The sequence below is a fragment of the Phodopus roborovskii genome, unplaced genomic scaffold (assembly GCF_943737965.1).
Source record: "Phodopus roborovskii unplaced genomic scaffold, PHOROB, whole genome shotgun sequence".
Taxonomy (NCBI): domain Eukaryota; kingdom Metazoa; phylum Chordata; class Mammalia; order Rodentia; family Cricetidae; genus Phodopus; species Phodopus roborovskii.
This window is the reverse complement of record NW_026126459.1, coordinates 4,559,795-4,580,304: the sequence shown is the minus strand read 5'-3', so window position 1 is coordinate 4,580,304 and position 20,510 is coordinate 4,559,795. Positions and strand designations below refer to the sequence as shown.

The window sequence follows — 20,510 nt, the reverse complement described above, 5'->3', positions numbered from 1 at the left end:
GCATGAATCAGTTAAAAACAAAGTTAACATGTGTATGTGCATACGTGCAAATGTGTGCAGGTGAGCATAGAGACTGGGAACCTCCTTCTTTGAGACAAAGTCTCTCATTGGCCCGAAGCTCACTGATTAGTTTAGACTGGCTGGCCAGCAAGCTCTCGTCTTTACCTCCCTAGCATTGGGATTGCAAGTGTGTGCCACTCTGCCTGGGTTTTGTCATGAGTTCTGGGGAGTGGACTAAGCACTTTACCAAATGACCTATTGCTCAGACCACCAACCCAACCTATGAACCCATCATCAATCATAAAGATGGCAAACATTTCCAACCCCCTGTGATTTTCCCATGCTCCTTTGAAATTCCTCTTTTCCTCCAATTTTATCTCAAGTTACTGAGGAGGAAATCAAGGTACCACTAGTGAGGTCAAATCCTACCCAAAGGTCACCTGCCCCAGGCTATCTCCCAGTCACTGGGTTACTCTGCTAGTGGGTCATTTGGAAAAGGGGGTGCCTGAAGCCATGTGTAAAGAGGCTTGGGAGGCTCTCCCTCATCCAGCACCATCCTGTCCAGAGCCAAAAGAGGCAGTAGTACCACTCAGCACTTGTGAGGCTGATGGGGACCAAGGATGAATGACTGACAACAGAAGTGGATGAGGCCAAGGTGCCCCAAAGACAGAGAGGCAGTGCAGTGAGCATGCTGGTCTTGTGATGGGTGCTGGGCCAGCAAGCAAGAGTGTGACTGTGTCACTGTGACAGTGTGACTGCTGAAGGCAGGGACACAGCAGCTCCCCGAGCTGGAGGTGGAAGGTGTTATCTGAGAGTGCTGGTGTGGGTGGGTGGCCTCTGGGCCTGGAACTGGGGGACATAGGGAGATAGGAAACACCCTGCTGACAGCAGCATCTTGGTGGCAGCCTAGTGAAGATGCTGTATGGCTGTGGGGGTTTGTGTGACTTTGCAGTTCAACAAATTCAAATTCAGCCCATTCTGGCATGGCAGCGCATGCTGTGTGCCAGGCAACAAGCAAGGAGAGACAGACCCAGCTTGTAGCTGAAGGGTTCCCACTGTGGGTTTAAGAGTTTTAACCTTGGGGCTGGCGTGTGGCTGGATGCTTTCTGATCATTCTGACATTTAATCCACCCGTCCTCCACTTAAAGAATGTATGGTTAAGCACAGAAGGAAAGTGACTTGCCCAAGGTGACCCAGCTACTCAATAAGACAGGAACTGAATTTATGCTGCCAGGCTGCAGAATCCCAGCCCTTCATCATCATGCCTTTGCCAGGCTGCAGATCTCTGGTTCTGGGGTTCAGGGGCTATACTCCTGGTCTTGGTTCTGGCCCTGCAGACACGCCCCTAAATACAGGTCACTGTGCCAAGGGGCTAGATCCACAACCAGAAGGGCTGCCTGGCACTGAGACCCCTTTAGTCCTTGCCTCAGGCCCTCCCTTGGTTCCTGCCCCCCTCCAGGCACTGACTCCGGGCCAGGGGAGGAAAGGCTGTCTCCACCCACCTCTTGCACTCTCCCTTCTCCTTTATAAAGGCCGGAACAGCTGAAGGGTGGCAACTTCTCCTGCAGCCTGGAGCAGCCTGCCTGCCTCCCCCGCTGCTTCCCAGAGGGCTCCCCTCCGGCCGCCAGCGCCCATCTTTCTTTCTCCAGAGAGATATTTTGCGCACACACACATACACACACACGCAAAAGGGAAAGGAGGGGGGAGAAAAGCCCCCCCCCAGGCCTCGTTGCAACGAATAAGCCGGAGCAGCCGCAGCTCGAAACCCGCAGAGGACGCCCAGAGCAGCGAGCGGATGGGCAGATCGACCGACTGACCAGCGCCGCGTCCACCTGTCGGCCCGGGCCGGCACAGCGCGCAGTGGGCGCGCCGCGCGCTCGGAGCAGCCGTGCCCGCCGCTCGGGCCCCAAGCTAGGGCGCACACGCTCCCGCCCCACCACTCGGCCCGAGCGGGAGTTTGCACCTCTCCCTGCCCGGGTGCTTGGGCCTCCGCTGAAAAGCCAACTTTGGAAAAAAGTTTTTTTGGGGAGACTTGAGCTAGGAGGTGCTCAGCCCTGCGTTTTCTGATCTGGGGAACCTTTCCAAAAAAAAAAAAAAAATGTTGCAAAAAAGCTAAACCAGCGGGCAGAGGAACACGCCTTTAACGGACGAGTGAAGACGAACCATCGACTGCCGTGTTCCTTTTCCTCTCGGAGGTTGGAGTCCCCTGCGCGCCCCCACACGGCTAGACGCCTTGGCTGGTTCGCGACGCAGCCCCCCGGTCGTGGATGCTCGCGTGGGCTCGGGATCCGCCCAGGTAGCGGCCTCGGACCCTGGTCTCGTGTCCAGGTCCTCCCCAGCCACCCAGCGACGGAGCCGGGGCCGGGGGCGGCGGTGCCCGGGGGCCATGCGGGTGAGCCGCGGCTGCGGCTGCAGCGGCCTGAGCGCCTGATCGCGGCGGACCAGAGCAGAGCCCACCCTACTCCCCAGCCCCCCACCCTGGCCGCGGGGGCGGCGCGTTCCGTCTACGCGTCCGGGGCCCCGCGGGGCCGGGCCCGGAGTCGGCATGAATCGCTGCTGGGCGCTCTTCCTGCCTCTCTGCTGCTACCTGCGTCTGGTCAGCGCCGAGGTGAGTTGCGACGGCGGCCGGGGCTGGATCCTTTCCTCGCAGCCCCAACCCCCATGCCTGGCCGCCCCCTCTTCTCCCTGCGGTGAACTTTGGAGCCCTGCAGCGCGTGAGCCAGGCACTGGGCACTGGGTGGCCCCAAGGACTTGGGAGGCCAGGCCCAAGGTTCTGGGCTCAATGAGCAGACAACGGTGGGCTTTCTGTTTCCAGTGGATCAACCTTGATCCCGAAACATTTTAGCGTCCTGGAAAGGTGTGTGTTGCCCTGCCTTCTTAAACCCCTACCCGGCCAGGGGAGGAGTGGGGTGGTATCTAGGGTGCCTAAGGCATCGCGACTTCTTGAGTCCACCTTGGAATCAGTCTGGGCTTTGGTTCTGCCCAGGACCCGGATTGCCCTAGTGGTGTGCGCCCTCGAACTCAGGATATTCAGAGAGACCTTTGGCGAGGGTTCTGGGCCCACCCAAGCTTCTGCTCTGGGCTGGACACCTCGGGGTCGTGCTGGACGGTCCAAAAGCACCTTGTATCTCGGCGCAGGGGGCCCAGAGAGGCACAGAGACACTAGAGAAACAGGCAGACAGACACACGGTAGGTTCAGACTCTTGGAGTAGAGACAGGACTGGGGCGGCGGAGCGGGGGGAGTTCTAATGGAATCCAGCCCCAGGGGCGGTGTGTGTCTGAGGCCGGGTCATACCTGCGCCTGCGCCCGCGCCCTGCGAGAGGAAGCACCTCTCTCCCCCGCATGCAGCCTGCGGAGCGCGCGCCTGCAGAAGCCTAGCTGCAAGAGAGGTGGGGTATGGAAACGTCTGCAGGAGCGATCAGGTCGGATCGGTGCCCCTACCCCTCCCAGCCTCACGTAGCAGTGAGTTGGCAAGTCTACCGGGAATCCAGGTGGGAAGGGGGCGGGGCAGGAGGAGGCGCGAGCTGGAGCGAGGCGAGAGCCGGGAGAGCGGCGTGTCCGGATCCCGTCCCGCCTCCGCCTGCTGAGGTCCAGAGCCCGCACCTAGTCGGCTGCGGACAAGGTTAGCCCGGTCGCCCGCAGCCAAACGCAGGGGAGAGGCGGTGGCAGCAGGGAAGGGGTTAAGGCGGAGGGCTCCTAGGCCGCGGACCGACCTTGGGCCGCCGCCAGCGCAGGTTGTTTTGACCACGGAGGAGCCGTCGCCGTCTCCTTTTGTTCTTGGGGCTCCTCGAGGGCCGCCGGCCGCCCGCCCTGGGGGCCCCGCCCTTCCGTGGCTGCCCCCCGAGGCCGGAGCCCGAAAGAGAGCAAGCTGGGCATGGCCCGGCCGCTGCAGGCCCCTCACGAAGCCCTCTCCCCGCCTTGCCTGCAGCCCCCTGGGGCGCGGCCAGCTGTTGCGGGGGGGGGGCGCCTGGAGGCCCCAGATGCCGCCTTGCCTTGCCGCGGGGACCTAGGGGCTGGCCCGGTGCCAAGGCGTCCTGAGAACTGCGGCGCCCCACATCTGATCTCTGCAGCCCACCCCGCCCGGCCCCCGACTTGCTCACTCACCCCACGCATGCACACTCCTGGCCGGAGGCGATGCTGTGCTCCCGCGGGCGGGCGCGCAGAGCGACGGGCACGCAATAAGGCCGCCAGGTCGCGCGCCCGCTGCCACGCCCATGCATACGCGGGACACACGCGCACGCGGCCCGAATACACGTGCGCTCACACACCCACGCACGCACAGCCCCTCTGTACACTCAGTGCCAGGTGCCCGCCCCCACGCAACAGGTGGGCCCACCGTGGGCCCTGGCACCTCACTGCCTATGTAGCCACCCATTTCCTTCCTGGGGGGAATCTAAGGAGGAAGGGACAACCCCAAATCCTGATCTGGACTCCACAGCATCAATTTTTTGGCCTGGTAGAGCAGCTTGGCACCCCTCAAACTTTACCCCCTCCATAAGGGGTTTTCAACCACCCCTAAGTGGCTCATGGTGATATTGGAGTGACCCCAGATTGCACGGATAGCCAGGCAGTTTCCATTTCAAATAAGGGTCCATCTGACCTCCAAGACATTAAGGACTTGCTTACCTGATGAGTATGTCCCTTTCACCCTCCCTGTTTGTCAGGGGTGTGGCACCCTGCGTTCTGATGGGCTCTGTTGGCTATGTAACTTCTGGGTGAGGTTTCCCAGGCCTTCTCTTACCATTCCAGCTTCCTCCAGCAGCACCCCACCATTCCCATGAATATTCCCATTTGGGGTTAAGGCTGTAGCTCAGAAACTCATCCTTGCTCCTCCATAGACCATTTCTGGGACCCCGATTGAATTGTACTTTGTTTTGCTGTTGACTTTTCTGATAATCATGAGGAGTGCTGAAAGCATGAGGACCTATCTCCATTGGGACCAGTCCAGTCCAGCTCCTAATCACCGGTGCAGGGAGACACAAGGAGGGCCTTGCTTCTGGAGGTGACCCTGAAGTTGGAAGCAGGCTGGCACTGTTGAGACAGGGTTTGATGAAAGTCTGAAAAGGCTGTGGAGGCCCCCATCTCTGTCAGCTGAGCTGACTTCCCAGAAGGTGACTGTCATGTGACAATCTGTCTGTCTCAGCACCCTTCTACTGGGAAGAAGTAGAGGGGACACCAACCACCCAGTCTCCTGGCTTGCTAATGGTCACAGGGGGTGGGGAAACCTACTTGCTGGAATCCCCCTGCCCAGAAGTGAGAAAGTCAAGGACAGATAGATTCTAGAGGCCTTAGTGCAAGAGCCAGGAAATACATGTATGGAGGAATTAATTCAAGGTGTTTGCTTTGGGTTCATGATGCCCTCCCTCTTTTTGATGTTTTTTTTTTTTCCTCCTGTGATGCATTTTCTTTCCTTTTTTTTTTTTTTTTTTTTTTTTTTTTTTTTTTTTTTTTTTAATTTGAGACAGGATCTCATGAAGTCCAGGCTACCCTGCCACTCACTGTGCATGTATGTGGGGATGGCCTTGAACCCCTGATCTTCCTACCTCTACCTCTAGAGTTACAGGTGATGCACTATCATGCCTGATTATGGCAACTTTTTGAGGTTTGATTTATTTAGCTGTTACCTGCTTTCTCCCATGAATTGCAAACTAGAGAGATCTTTGTCTTGTTTCCCGCAGTGTTAGTGGGGTGCTTGTAGCCTGGACAATCACCAAACAAGAGTGGAAAGAATTATGAATGGTGGGTTGGGCCCAGGCCAACTTTGATGAACCCTGGCCCCTGAAAGTAGCCACCCATGGTACAGTGCATTGTGGGCATCTGGCTTGTAAGCCTGCCCCTCCTCCATGGTGAGATATTGGAATACACTCTTCTCTGTCTTCAATCTGGAGTGTCAGCAGGGAGGAAAGAAAAACACTGAAGGAGAGGCAGGCTGGGCCTCAGTTTCTCCTACCTAAAATATGGAGCAGGTTGCATTCACTTAATATATGAATGATAGGGGAATTGGCTTCTCTTGAGGTGGGAGGTAGTGATTGCAATGGGCCACCAGGGTGGCATATCCAGGAGACAGGTCCTTCCAGCTTTGAGATTTTTGAGATTTTTTTTTTTTCCCCTGTTGCTCTAGCAGAGGTAGAAGAGGCTAGTGGGCTGGCCTGGGTTGCAGAAGCATGGGGAGGCTGAGGGAGAGGGTAAACCCAGGAACCAGGAAGAGAACTGCTGGCTAGAAAAGCTGGCTCCAAAAGGCCTCTCTCTCTATGTTGTGCCCAGAAAGGGCTCCTTCAAAGAGCTCATCTTTGCCATGTCTTCTAAATACGGCCTGAGACGTAAGCAGACAAGCAGTCAGGCCCTAGGAGGCCTTGTCAGCTTCTGCCTTTGCCAGCCACAGACAACGCCCTGGGTGCTGGGCGAAGAGCCCGTCTCCCTCACTGCAGTGGCAGCAGGCTGTGGAGTGTGTATCTCTGCCTGTGTGTGTATGCGTGTGTGCTGTGCTGTTCTGGGGCCCAGGTGGAGGGTGGGGTGCAAGCCTTTTTGATCTGCCAGCCTGGCTGGGAGCAGGTAACTCACCTGGCCTCACGCTTGCTCGCTTGCTCGTGCCTCCTGCAGCTGGCTTTGGGGGTGGGGCAGGGCAGGGCAGGGAGGAGGCTGTTTCTCTTGGCTGGCAGGCTGGCTTGGCCCCAGCTGCTTCCAAGCCACACCCTTGTCCTCCCTGGAGCCCCAGGCTTGAGATCTGGGGCAGCTTCTTCAAGCTGTCATGTGTCCTTTCCTACAGATGGGGGTAACCTGGGGTGCCCACCTGGAGGCTTCCAGAACCTATGGCAGAAAATTCTGGCTTCAGCAATTCTATATTGAGGGTGGGTTACACACAAACTCATGGACTCTGACTGCAATCTTGTTCTCTTGAGGCTCCCCAGAGCACAACATCCTGGAGTGGACCTCAGGCTAAATGCTCACACACACCCCCCAGGCCTGGAAGAGCCCCACCAGCCCAAGGGTCACCTGGTAGTATCAGTGTGGAGCTAGGTGTCATTTCCTGTGGTCCAGCATGGGGGATGTGTAAAGCCACACTCTGTCCCAGGGGAGGGCAACTCTTCACCCACTTGTCACCACCCTTGAAGTATTGTGAGTGTCTGGCTCAGGACATTCATGTCCTGTTGCCCTCAAGAAGCCATATGGGAGAATTGGTGGTAGTAACAATAACAGCTAGTTAAATGCTCTTTATTTGGGGCTACTCTGCTCTGTACACTTACACTTACCAGGGACCCCAGAACCAGCTGTGGTTAACCCCATTTAAGGGAGGAAGGCACCTTTTGTTTCTTTGTCAGTGGAACTGGGACTGACCCCAGGACCTCACCAATGCTAGGCAATCATTCTGCCACTGAGCTACACACTCAAGCCCCGTTTTTATTTTTATTCTGTGACAGAGTATTGTTTAGTGTCCCAGGCTGGCCTTAAATTTGTTCCACGCCCCAGGCTGGCATTGAACTTATTCTTTAGCCCAGGGTGGCTTTGAACTCGAAATCCTTCTGTCTTCAGCCTTCTCTAAGTAGCTTGGATTATGGGCCTGTGCTATTACAACCAGCTGAAAGTAGGGTTTTTGATGATTTATTCTGTGTACCCTGGTTCCCTTTACACCAGGAGCCCTGGCTTTCCTCTATTGTGGGTTTCTCACCTTTAGCACTGTGGGCATTTGGGGCTAGTGATGCTGTATCCTTTGTGGGATTGTGAATAGCATCCCTACCTCCATTCATTGATGCCAGTAGCCTGTTTCTAGCCATGACCACCAAAAATGCCTTCATATGGTATCAGTGTCCCCTAGGATACCGTCACTGTAATTGAGACCATTGCTGTAAGATGAGAGGGGCAAGAAACCAGCGGGAATCTTAAAACGATGCAGGGACCAGTGGCATCAGAACAGAGGGGAAACATGCTTGAACTGTTCCTGGTGGGCCAGGAGAGACTAGGCAAGCTGTGATCTGGGAGAGACCCACTCCTGCCACTGACTAGTTTTCTAGACTCTAAGCCTCAGTTTTCCCATCTGGAAGATAGGACTGAAGATAGAGTCGCCTCACGATTGTAGTTAGTGCAGTGTTTTGTTGAGTTAGTGCCTGGCATGAAGGATCACACCCAAGAAGACGACCCCCAAGGAGAAAGGCTCAGCCCTTCACATATTTTCCAGTATTTGTTGAGCACCAGCTGAATGCTTTCCCCACCTCCACAGTTTCTGTCTGTTTTCCCCACTCAGCCTCAGGGGTGAGTTTGTCTCCATGCGGCGGTCTCCGTTGCTTGGTGGACTGGGGGCCTGAGGTTTCACTAGGTCTGTTCAGGCCACAGCTTGCTTTGCCTCACTGGCAGCTCCAGCCACTCCTTGAGAGGACAAGGAGATCCTGACAAGCATTAGATGCCCCTCCACCCCTAGGGCTCTGCTATCCTCTTCTCCTTCTGTGACCCCCAGGCTGCATTAGATCACAATAGAATGTTTTCTAACTCCCCAGTTCATAGATAAGAGCCAAGACCAGAGAGAGGCAATGGCCAGCTAGAGGCCAGCTACCTGCAGATGGTAGCAGTGTGAGGCAAGGAGTTGAAGTCTTTTGAATATCAGTTCTGAGACTGACAAAACTCGGGGGCAGTGGCCTTCTGCAGTTCACCTTTGAGCTGTCTGTCCATGTTCTGCCCAGCCCCTGCCCCCACCCCAACCTCTCCTTCAAACTTTTGACATCCCCAGGATACCAGGCAGGTTTATAAACTCCATGACTGAACAAAGTGATCCAGATGCTGAACAGGGTTCCAGGAGCCAGGTTTCAAGGTGTTAGGCTCCTTGAGCCTGTATTGAGTTCCTAAGTTGACATGGGGGACCAGAGGTGGGTATAACTGAATCCCTAAGGAGTTTTTCCTAAATATTACTGCACATGTCAAGGACCACAAAAGTTTTGTGTGTGTGTGTGTATGTGAGACTGGGTCTCTCTATGTTGCCCAGGCTAGCCTGGGACTCCTGGGCTCAAAAGATCTTCCTGCTAGGCATAGTGGCTCACATCTTTAATCTCAGCCCTTACTAGAGGCAGGTGAATAGTTGAGTTCAAGGCTATCTTGGCCTCCACACCAGCCAGCAAGGGCAACATAAGGCCATGTCTCAAAACAAAACCCAGAGCAGTTGTTACACAGTAACAACAGTCTCACAAAAGTAAATATAAATAAATAAACAAATAAATAAAATCCCCCAAAGTAAAACCAAACTGTCTTAGATTTTCAGTTGTATGATAAAACACTATGGCCAAAGCAACTCAGGAGGACACTCTGTGTCCGTTTGCAGTTCCATAGCACTGTCCAGCACTAAGGGACTGAAGGGAGTAGAAGCCATTGGAGGGTGCTGTTTACTGGCTTGCTCCTCATAGTTTGACAGCCTGCTTTCTTATAGTCCACTAGCCCAGGGGTGGCATCACCCACAGTGATCTGGGCTGTTGACAAGTGTCTAAGACACATAGCCTTGAGGAGACTGACCCCGCTCCCTCCCCACCCCTCCCCCATAGCTGACCAGGGGTAAGAACTTCTTTTCTACCTTAGACAGTGAGAGCAGGACCCCACTCTCAAACACACACACACACACACACACACACACACACACCCCTACCTGTGCTTAGTTACTCAGTTTCAGTCCAGGGAAACTGAGGCACAGAGTGGCTTAGAGCTTCTCTCAGGCTGCATGGTCTTGTCACAAGCCTGCATGTGTGTGCATACTGGCATGTGTGTATGCACCATGGTCCCAGACCTCAGACATGCCTTGGCATCTTTTGCCTTTCCTTTGTCCCTTATGGTTAGGACACTTCCCAGTCCCCTCTGCCTTCATCTCTCTCTTGGAACCTTTAGCACCAGGCTCTTGAGACTCCTAGGGCTATGGGGATGCAGCAGTGACCTTCCTCTCCAGCTGTATGAATATGATTGTGGGACCTGCGGTTTCCCTGGAGGAAGCTGGCTTATAGTGAGGCCTGTTAAGGTTCTAACTAAGTTGCAAGTGTTTGGTGACAGGCCAGAGGGGCTCTAAAAATAGTTTGGTTGGGCATGGGCATGCATGGGTAAGCTTTCAGGTTTCCCGTTGGGCCTGAGGATTCCCTTATTTCCTCTTTGGCAAGGACTGAGTCGGTAGCACTGGGACACACAGGCTTCTGAGATCAGCTCAGCAGGCACTATTCATTATTAAGCCCCTCTTGGGCTGGAACACACACTTCACTGTCATTTTCTGAGTGAAACCTCTGTTCTCACCGGGTTTGTGGGACCTATACAAACAGTGTGGGTGTGGGTGTGTGTGCCTGTCTTAGCTATCAGGTGCGGAGGGAAAGTATCAAAAAATTGGATTGTTGAAGTTTCTCCAGGACCTGTGATGTGATGGGGGAGACATATGTAGACAAGCTGGTGGAGCTGGGGGCAAGTCTGGGTACTGTGGAGGGCTGGGCACCCTCAGCCTGAATTTACCTCTTTAAGTCTTTGGGCCTTTATGCTCCTTGTTCCTACCTACTCCAGCCTTACTGTCTATTTATTTGGGACGGGGGTCCTGGTAAGAACTTTGTGCAAGAGAAAGTGTGTGGTTAGCAAGACAGCCATGCTTGCCTGGTAAGCCTTCATCCCAGTTACTCAATTCCGGGTGTCTGCCCAACAGGGGGACCCCATTCCAGAGGAACTCTATGAAATGCTCAGTGACCACTCCATCCGCTCCTTTGATGACCTTCAGCGCCTGCTGCATGGAGACTCCGTAGGTAAATTGGATCCTCCTCCAGAACCTCAGCCTCCATTGGTGCTTGGGAAAGTGGGGAGGGGCAGGCAGGGACACCCCTCTTGACATAAGAGAGCTAGATCCATGGCACAACCCAGTGAAGGTACGACTGCACCTACCCAGGGCAGGGCACAGTAAGAAGGGTTGGTACGGTACATGGGGCGTGGCAGAAGCAGCACCCACGTGTGACTCTGGCTTGGTGCAGAGGGTGGGGTTCCTGGAGCTGGGCTGGCAGAGAGAAAGCACTTGGGGCATGTACTGAGTACCTGTTCAGGTGTGGACCCATCTGAAGAGGGTAGGGCTTCAGAAACCATCTACCTGCCCCTCTGGCCCAGGACCTGGTCAGCAAGGTCTCCTGGGGACACCTGGCCAGGACCAGCTGACAGCCCTGCTCATGCCCAAGAGTGCACTGGGCAAATGGGCACGTGCTTGGTGGCACACACGTGGCAGGGCCGGTGGGTTGGGCTGGGAATGTATTTATAAATGCTGTCTTCAGAGTAAATTCCATTCTATTCTAACCTCAGGCCTGGTCCCTGGAGCCTTGTTCAGCAGCCCCCCCCCACCCCCACACACACCCACGGGCCCTTGTCCCTCTGGGGTCCTGTCTCTTTGTCACTTTGTAATTCTTGCCCAGACGCTATCTACAGGGGAACAGCATTTCCTGCCTTTGTTTCCTCTCTCCGTTGGGCCCCTGGCTCCTTCTCAAAAGCATTCCCGGGCCCTTTCAATACTGCCTGGGCTGGGGGGGTAGTAAGGCAGGCAGGGGGGGCCCCAGCTGGGCCCACCTATTGTTCACCACAGCCCCCACCCCATGTCTCCCACCCGTGCCCGGCTGGCCAACCCTGGCCACACAATGGGGCAACTTCCAAATTTAGCTTTCTTGCTGTTTCTTTCCAAGGCGCTCTGCCGCCCAGCTCAGGCAGCCCCTCCACACCCCTGGTGGGGGTCGGGATCTTGGATGTGAGGTTTTCAATAGCAGGCCTGTTTCGAGGCAACCATGTGGCTATTTTTTCCTAATCAACTTACCCTTTCCACAAAGCACATCTCTCCCCATCTCCTCCCCACCAGGGACATTCCAGAGATGGCAGAGAGAAAGGAGGAGAATAAGGGACAGACAGGCAGGCAGACATGGTCAACACTGTTGGGCTGGACCAAGCAGACTTGCTAATCAGTCAGTGTCGATCTGCAGGATCACAGGGATCCTAGATGGGGCAGCAGCTGGCAGAAGCCTTTGCCTTTGATGGGACCAGTGGGCTGGGAAAGATATACAAGCCCCAACGTGTGCCGTAAGGAGGCAGCAGAGGCTCCTTTCCAGCATCCCTCAGTTCATTTGCTGTTCCCCACCATTAAGAGACAAAAGGGGCTGTTCACCTTCAAGACCAACTTCAAAGCCTAGTCCTGGCCAATGTCTGAGGGTAGGGAGGTGTTAGGGTGGAGATATCACCAAGGAGAGCTTAGGGAAGGGAGCTTTGGCTAGGGGCAGGAAGAGGAGCAAAGCTTGGAGAAGGGACAGAAAGCCCAGGATGAAAGCTGAGGACAGAGCCCTCCCACCCCCTTCCTCTCCACCCTTTCTCTCCAGACCAGTAGAGCCATTGTCAAGGCTCCAGAAGGCTATACTGAGCCTGCTAGCCCCAAGGGGATTCTGGGAATTTCTCCATTCAGCACTTCTTATGGGAACGCTCTGGAGGGCACTGAGAACTGGCCTCCAGTGCTCTGGGTCCCTGCTCCACCCTGGAGGCTGAGGAGGGTTCACTGACAAGCGAAGGGGAAGGGTTATTTTTAACTCCATTGACATGGGTTCTGGCCAAAAATGGGGCTAAAAACTGAGAGTGAGGCTGAAGGCTCCCAATATGCAGTCAGGCCCCACTGTCCCCACCAAACCATTCAGCTGCCCAAGGCTTCCTGGTTGCTTCTTCAGGGCCAGGGGTGTCAGGTTTATACAGCACCAAGGGCAGAGTCTCAGATTGTAGATTCGCTGTCCTCAACCCAGTCTTGTGGTAATAATCTGGGCCAGCATGCCTGATTATGCTTTCCCTTACAGATGAAAATGGGGCTGAGCTGGACCTGAACATGACCCGAGCACACTCTGGAGGCAAGCCAGAAAACGCATCTCGAGGGAGGCGGAGCCTAGGTAAAACCAAGGGTCCAGATAATGGCCCCTCAAAGGGTGGGATCCAGGGAAGAAAGACCAGGGCACACAGCCATCCTGGATTGGGAGTCACTCCCCAAACCTCTTCCTACTGTTAGGACTGAATGGGATGCATAGCTGTTTTTGAAGTTGAGTTACCAAGCCCTCTGCCCCATGTTTTGCTTTTAAAATATAGTGTTCTGGTTCTTCCTGTTTTTGAAACAGGATTTTACTACATAGCCCTAGCTATGTAGGTAAACCAGACTGGTCTCAAATTCACAGAGATCTGCCTACCTCTGTCTCTGCTTTTATACTCAGCTGTTTCTTCACTCCAACCCTGGAATAGAAACCAGGGTGGAGAAACTGGAATGGAAGGACTGAGGTTCAGAGGGCTAATTTGTTACACTTGAGCCCAAGGTATTCTGGGTGGGTCCTCTGTCCACTGTGGCCCAGGGCTACACTATGGCCTAATGCAGAGGCACCAAGCTAAGCTTAGGACTGCTAGTTGCTCCTTGGCAGAGACCAAGCCAGTAGATCTTAGGCCTTAGAGAAGCCTTCTAGGCTACAGCAGGAAGCCAGCCACCTAAAGTCTCCAAGCCCCTTTCTCTGTAGGCAATAGCACTTGCTGTAGGCTTCACCCACCTTCTTCCTCTTAGCTCAAATGAGAGGCAAAGCTCTGTTATCCATATCACAGATGAGGTAGATAAGGCTTTGAAAGAAAGAGCCACAGAGCCACATACAAATAGGCCAGTGCAGCCAGGCGGTGATGGTGCACGCCTTTAACCCCAGTGCCCTGGAGGCAGAGGCAGACATATCTCTGTGAGTTTGATGTCTGAGCTCCAGGATAGTCAGAGCTATCCTGGATAGTTTTGTCTTGGAAGGAAGGGAGGGAGGGAGGGAGGGAAGAAAGGAAGGAAGGAAGGAAGGATTAATTGATCGATCGATCAGCCAATGCAAGCCAGCATGCTAACAGTGGGTGAGGACTCAGGGCCAATCACACAATGGTGTGAACCTGAAAACTTGGGATCCAGGAGGATGGAACAAGTGTGCATTAAAACATTTACAAGGTCACACGGGATGATCTTACCTGATCCTGACCATGCTTCTTAGGAATAGATCTCATTGTTTTCACATGGGGTAAACTGAGGCTCAGGGTGGTCCACATACCTACCCAAGTTGAGGACTGTCTGGATGGGGGCAGTTCCAAAGAAGACAATCCTCTCCTGACAGGCCATCACCCCACCCCCACCCCTGCTCCAGGTTCCCTGGCAGCCGCAGAGCCAGCTGTAATCGCCGAGTGCAAGACACGCACAGAGGTGTTCCAGATCTCGCGGAACCTCATCGATCGCACCAATGCCAACTTCCTGGTGTGGCCTCCGTGTGTGGAGGTGCAGCGCTGCTCTGGTTGCTGCAACAACCGCAATGTGCAGTGCCGGGCCTCGCAGGTGCAGATGCGGCCAGTGCAGGTGCGCAGATTCCGCCCCATCCTGTCAAAGCTCCATCCTAGGTCTCCCAGCTCCAGCGGCAGATCAGCTGCTGCAGGTTGAAGGGCTAAGTAGTGGACCAATGTCATCTGCTCTACAGGGACACAATCCCACAGTGTTCCTGTCTTCAAACATCTGACACTTAAAGAATGTTCAGGACAGCTGCCCAGGCCCCCTCAATGCTCCATCATACTCAGGGATCTCTATACTTTGGGACTTTATCTGTCTCTTTGGCAACCTTTGTCTTTAACAAAGGTGGCACAAATGTCCTCCAATGGCAAGCACTGTAGGAACCAGGGCCCCCACTGGCAAATGGCCCAGCACTGTGGCCACCTTGATTTTGGAGGGGGTGGGGCACAGATGCTAGTCTGTAGGAGGGACCCAGAGGCTGTCCCTGAAGCACCTGCTTTCATGTGGACAGGGCAGGGCACAGGGAGGCTCAAGTATCTTCTAACCCTGGAAGACCAGGTCTCTGTACCTGGGTCAGCTTTCCCTTTTCAGGTCCCCCTGGGCACACAGCACAAAGGTTACAACCAGCCCTACCCGGTGCACTGGCTGTTTGGCCATGCTGTCGTTCTCTGCCCTCTGCCTGTGTCCAGTGTCTCAGTCATCCATTCCTGGCCTATCCCTGTAACCCAGATTATAAATTAATGACATGTTATGCTTCCCCACTGTCACAGTATCTTCTGTCCCCAGCTTTAGGGATAGACACCTGACAGCTGCCAACCCACTTACAGTCTCTCTTCTAGATAAAGTATCTCTCACTTCCTTCCAGATAACCATCTCCCCTGCTCGCTACAGCCCCTGGCCTTGGCCAGTGTTCTACCAGGAAATGCCTTTCTCCCACTCTGGGATTGGGGGGCGGGTGTTGTTGCTATAGCAAAGTTGGAGACCAGGTCAGCTAGGTCGAAGGGCTTGTTTTGATGGAAAAGCTCTGAGAGGGGCAGAGGGCAAGGCCTTGCTATTGTTTGGTTCAGAGCCCTCACTGCAGACAAGCCTGGCTTTTGGCTTTCGAGGAAAGAACCTAGCTTAGGAGACTGCCAGGCATGTGAGACTGTTCCTGCACGGTGGCTTCTACAGAGGAGTTTTGCTCCACTCTGTCCTCTAGGTGAGAAAGATTGAGATTGTGCGGAAGAAGCCGATCTTCAAGAAGGCCACAGTAACCCTGGAGGACCACCTGGCTTGCAAGTGTGAGACAATAGTGACTCCTCGGCCTGTGACTCGAAGTCCTGGGACATCCCGGGAACAGAAAGGTAAACCACCTTCCTAGAGGGCTGCTCTGTGGGGCTCAGCCCACAGCCTCTTTGCCTTGTCACATCTGGGAAAAGGATGGGTCCCTAAGGAGGAGCCAGGAGGCTGCGGAGAGTGTTCAGTGGGTAGAGTGCTCCTAAGCAAACATGAGGCCCTGAGTTTGAATCCCTGGTAGGGAATGGCAACTGTGTCTGTCATCCCGGCACTGGGAAGGTGGAGATGGATGGATCCCAGGGTATCATCAGATGACAGTCTAGCTGTTGGTGACCTCCTGAGAGACCCTACCTCAGGAAATGAGGTGAAAAGCAATTGAGGAGGACACTTGACATCAGCTTCTGACTTCACATGTGTACCTGTGTGCAACATGAAAGCCTGTGTGAACACAAGCACATGTGAACACTTGTACACACACACGTATCTGAAGCAACACAGTGCACATACCACACACACACACATATATACAAAACAAAACAACAACAATAAAAAAGAACCTACTATTGATAGAGAACAGGTGGATACATCTGTGGTTAAATTTATTGGAGATAATTTGATCTCAACAAGAACATTCTAGATTCTTCCCAGCTTAAATAAGGTTGCAGCCCCTGCCCTTGCTACCAACCAGTCCTCTTCACTTATATCACATACTGCAGGTCTACAAGTAATGGCATCTCTGCAGCTGGGCTATGATAGGCGGGTCTGACATTCAAGCATGCTTCACATGAGTTTGTGTCTTTGATGCCACAAGTGTCAGACTATTAGATTTAAGTTGAAGACATCTCAGAGGCTCCTTTGATATCAGAGGTCCCTGATATCAAAAGATATTGGAGCCTTGCTCCAGGTCACACAGCCCAGCCTAGGCCCATGTGTCCTGAGAGCCCCTTTTTGGCTCTTCCCTCACCCCAGCTGCTCTCCTTGGCTTTCACTGCTTTACCATCTGTGCTGTAGAAGAATTTGTAAGCGTTAGCATTGGAATTTTCAGAGTTCTGAGGGACTCTTCCAGGTTCATCTCTGGAATGGCACAGGTCACTGCTGTTTCTTTGGAATTTTTTTTTTTTTGTTTGTTTGTTTGTTTTGTTTCATTTTTGTTTTTCAAGACACCGTTTCTCTATAGCTTTGGAGCCTGCCCTAGAACTAGCTCTGTAGACTAGGCTGGCCTCAAATTCAGAGATCTGCATGCCTCTGCCTCCACCTACCGAGTGCTGGGATTAAAGGCGTGCAGTTTCTTTGAAATTCTTAGGCTCAAACCTCTATCGTGTGTGAGTTATATGAATTGGACCAGCTCAGCCTTCTGTGCATGGCCTGCCCTTTGGGGTAGAAGCTCTCTGTGGGGTGTACCCATGGCCCTCCTAGGATCTGAGCTCCCCTAGATCTCTACACTGCAAGGAAAACTGCATTTGCATTAAAGGAAGGCTGCCTCACTAATTGGAGGGCCAGGAACTTTCCCGGTGGCTCCCAGGAAGTGCTGGCCCCCTGCCTGGCTTCCTAGAGACCAGAAGGAGGAAAGATTGATAGTCAGCCTGGCCCAGGGCTCCCAGGAACTGTTAGTTCAAGCAAGTGTAGGAGGTGGGGAGCACAGATAGATGCCAGGGCTTCAAACACAGCTCTCTGCCTCAGTTTCTCCAACACTGTAGGACGAATAATACCCACTGTGGAAAAAAAGGTGCTCATAGGGGAACCAGGCCCAGAGCAGTGACTGCTGTGGTTCTGGCTCTTGATACACTTTCTCAACCCTAAGAGGTCACAACCACTGTAAAGGCACAGAGTAGTTAAGTGACTTGTCCCATGGCACACAGTCCCTGGAAGAGTCCAGGTTTGGTCCAGGGCTGACCCCCTGACTAAGCTGTGGCCCAGCCCTCCATTCTGTTTCTCAGAGTGCCCAGGAATTTAAATGACAGGCCCAGTTCCAAGGAAAGTCTGATTCTGGCCGGGAACCCAGCTGATGCCTCCTCATCTTGTGGCTGGAAGTTTCAGTAGGAGTACTCGCCAGGGAGATGGGAACCAAGAGGGTCACAGTGGCGACTGGCCGCTACCCATGCTGTACTATGGCTGACCCTGGCCATGCACTTATGTTCAAGAACTAGGCTCCTTGGGTAGCTTGTTGATCTTTCTGCAGTCTAGCTGTGGCAGAAGGGGACAGCTACACCTGTGGTGCAAGAGAACCCATCCTCAAACTGCATTTCTAGCCAGATTTTTCATGTGAGACAGGGTGACCAAAGTGCAAAGATGGGTTGTGCCCATCCTCTGAAGATGCGTTTGATGGGTACATCGTCAGCAGGCCCTCCTGTTGTGTTTGAAGGATCAGGGCCATGCCATGCAGGAAGGACTTGAGGACCACATTGAAGCATCTCCTGAGTCAGGCACTGTTTGGCCAGCCTATTACCATGTAGTCCACTCCCCTTTCCCATGAGGTGGGCCATCCTCTTGCCATACTCTCAGATAGAGAAACTGAGGCATATAAAGGTTCAGTCACATCCCCAGAGCACACAGCTGTTGAACAATGGGGACTTGGCTATGACCTCCTGAAGTCTGCCCTTGACCTTCCCCTGGTTCTCTTCCCGAGCCAGCCCTAAGGCTCACAACAGGAATTGGGATACAAGGAGAATACCCCATAACCATTATGTGCTGACCAACACTTTTTCTTCCTGAGCAGCCAAGACGCCGAAAACTCGGGTGACCATTCGGACAGTGCGAGTCCGCCGGCCCCTCAGAGGGAAGCATCGAAAGTTTAAGCACACACATGAAAAGGAGGCACTGAAGGAGACCCTTGGGGCCTAGGGGCATCGGCAAGTGTGTGGGCAGGTGAGGACTTGTCAAGAGAGCCAAGGCTCCGATACTCCCTGGCCGTGGCTTAGATTTGAGGTGAGGGCCAGCAGGGACATTTGCTCTCTTCAGCCCCATCAGCCCTGAGTGTTTCTTCTGCCCAGCTGTGCCTCAGCCATTCCAAGTGGATGTCTGTCCTGCCACTCCAGTTCTCCATGACTGCACCATCCTGGCCCTGGGGCCTGCTGGAAACACGATGACAGGAGTACCAGTCCCTTGTCTTGGTATGGGAACTTAGGACCCAAGGGAGCCCCTGAGCCATTTCTGACCCCGTGTCCTCTGCTCTGCCTGCAGGGTTATTTAATATGGTATTTGCTGTATCGCCCCCATGGGGTCCTTGGAGTGATAATTTTGTTCCCCTCGTCCGTCCGTCTCGATGCCTGATTCGGACAGCCAATGGTGCTTCTCTCACCCTGCGTGCACGGCCACTTCCACAAGCAGCAGTCCGGTGGCCCGCCCTGTGGCCTGCCCTGCAGCTCCAGAAACAAAGGACTCTACTCCACCACTGCTTCTCTTGACCCCAAGAACCTGGGGCAAGTGTGCAGGAGCCTCATGGGGGACTGTGGACTGGCCCCAGGAACCTGGGACATGGCCTGAGGACCTCTGCATGCCCTGCCTGGTTCCTGGACCCCTGGCCAGCCAGCAGGGAACATATTCAGGCAGGCTAGGGTCCCTTGTCCCATGGCCAGGACCACATGGGGAGCACAGACTAGAGGACCCCTCGTGGCACCCATATCTGCTACTCATCTTTCACTGTCCCCTCAGCCCATAGTGGCTTTTCATTTTATGAGTATGAAATCATGGAAGATATGAACTCCTCTGGGCAGGTGGCCACACACCTTCTCTGATGGATTGGAGGTGCAGTGTGTTTGTGACCTGGGCCACGTCCCCTGCCTTTCCCCACCTCCCCTGCATTCACTTCTGTCTCATTTCTCTACCTCCACTCTGCATCTTCTTCCTCATAAACCCTTCAGTCTGTCCCACCATGGGTGCCACCCTGATCAAGGCTCTGAATGGCCCTGTCATTCTTCCTTAGGACAGGAGACCTGTCTGCTATATTCCACCCAGCCAAGACTGCCCAGTAATGTTGTGTGGGATGTGCATTGCACATGGCACCGCATGTGGAGAACTCTGTTCACACCCGAATATGGCCAATTTGTCTTATTTATTACGACTTTCTGGCAGATGTAGGTCAATCCTCTGAGGAAAGGAAGCCTTGTTTTAATTCATGCCGAGGCCTGTGTGGACTGGTGTGTGTGCCCTGACCCACCCTGAAGCTAGCAAGGAGTCTAGTGCTGGGGTAGCACTGCAGGTTATTGCCTATTGCCTCCACGTCGCTTGCCTCCGCTCCAGCTGTTCCCTCCTGTCAGGTGTGGGGCAGTCTCTCCTGCTTGCACATTGCCCCTCAGATCTTCTGTGGCTTTACCTGATGGCTTCCTCCAGGAAGCTAGCTAGTAGACTGGAAGTGGGAGAGAGAGGGAGAGCTCTAGAACCCTCAGGAGGACTGGAGTTGATGCACCCCACCCCACACACTTTTCCCTCCCCCTCCCAGGTCCACATCCTTCAGTTTGTAAAGTTGGTGATTATATTTTTGGGGGCTTTCTTTTTATTTTTTAAATGTAAAGTTTATTTATATTCTGTATTTAAAGTTGTAAAAAAAAAAAAACCACAAAACAAAACCAAGCGAATCCTCCGGAAGTCAGTCTGTTGGCATCGGGTGTGACAATTAACCTTTCCATGTTGGCAGGATGTGCCAACAGCTTGCTACGTGTTGCTACGTGTTCTTCTCACTCGGGAAAGCTAGACACCATTGGGCATCTCATGTGCACACACAGATACACACTTTTCACGTGCTCATGCATATTTGGGCCTGGCTCCAGGGAGAGGGAGAGTTGGTCCTGGCCCCTTAGCAGGACCTGAAACCTGGTCCCCTGGGCCTGCTCCTATAGATTGATTGATTTCTGTTGAGCAGGGGCCTCCAGGTGGATGTAGAATCCCACATTACAGGTAGCATGTGTGGGGGACTGGAGGAGGTCCTGGAGGGGCTGTGGAATTCATCAAAAAAGG

At 53.8% G+C, this 20,510-nt stretch overlaps 1 protein-coding gene across 3 annotated transcripts; it reads left to right on the top strand.

Annotated features, from left to right (window-relative positions):
- Positions 1-1,388: 1,388 nt before the first annotated feature.
- Pdgfb (platelet derived growth factor subunit B) lies at positions 1,389-20,126 on the top strand. Of its 3 annotated transcripts, none has more exons than XM_051189390.1 (7): positions 1,389-2,608; positions 10,647-10,743; positions 12,802-12,891; positions 14,149-14,354; positions 15,481-15,625; positions 18,274-18,422; positions 18,738-20,126. In XM_051189390.1, the coding sequence occupies exons 1-6, from the start codon at positions 2,546-2,548 to the stop codon at positions 18,396-18,398; spliced, it is 726 nt and encodes a 241-aa protein (XP_051045347.1). In that variant the 5' UTR covers positions 1,389-2,545; the 3' UTR covers positions 18,399-18,422; positions 18,738-20,126. The 3 variants fall into 3 exon arrangements, with proteins under 3 accessions (XP_051045347.1, XP_051045346.1, XP_051045348.1); XM_051189389.1 differs by lacking the exon at positions 1,389-2,608 and adding an exon at positions 3,324-3,463; XM_051189391.1 differs by lacking the exon at positions 1,389-2,608 and adding an exon at positions 3,370-3,390.
- The last annotated feature ends 384 nt before the right edge of the window (positions 20,127-20,510 follow it).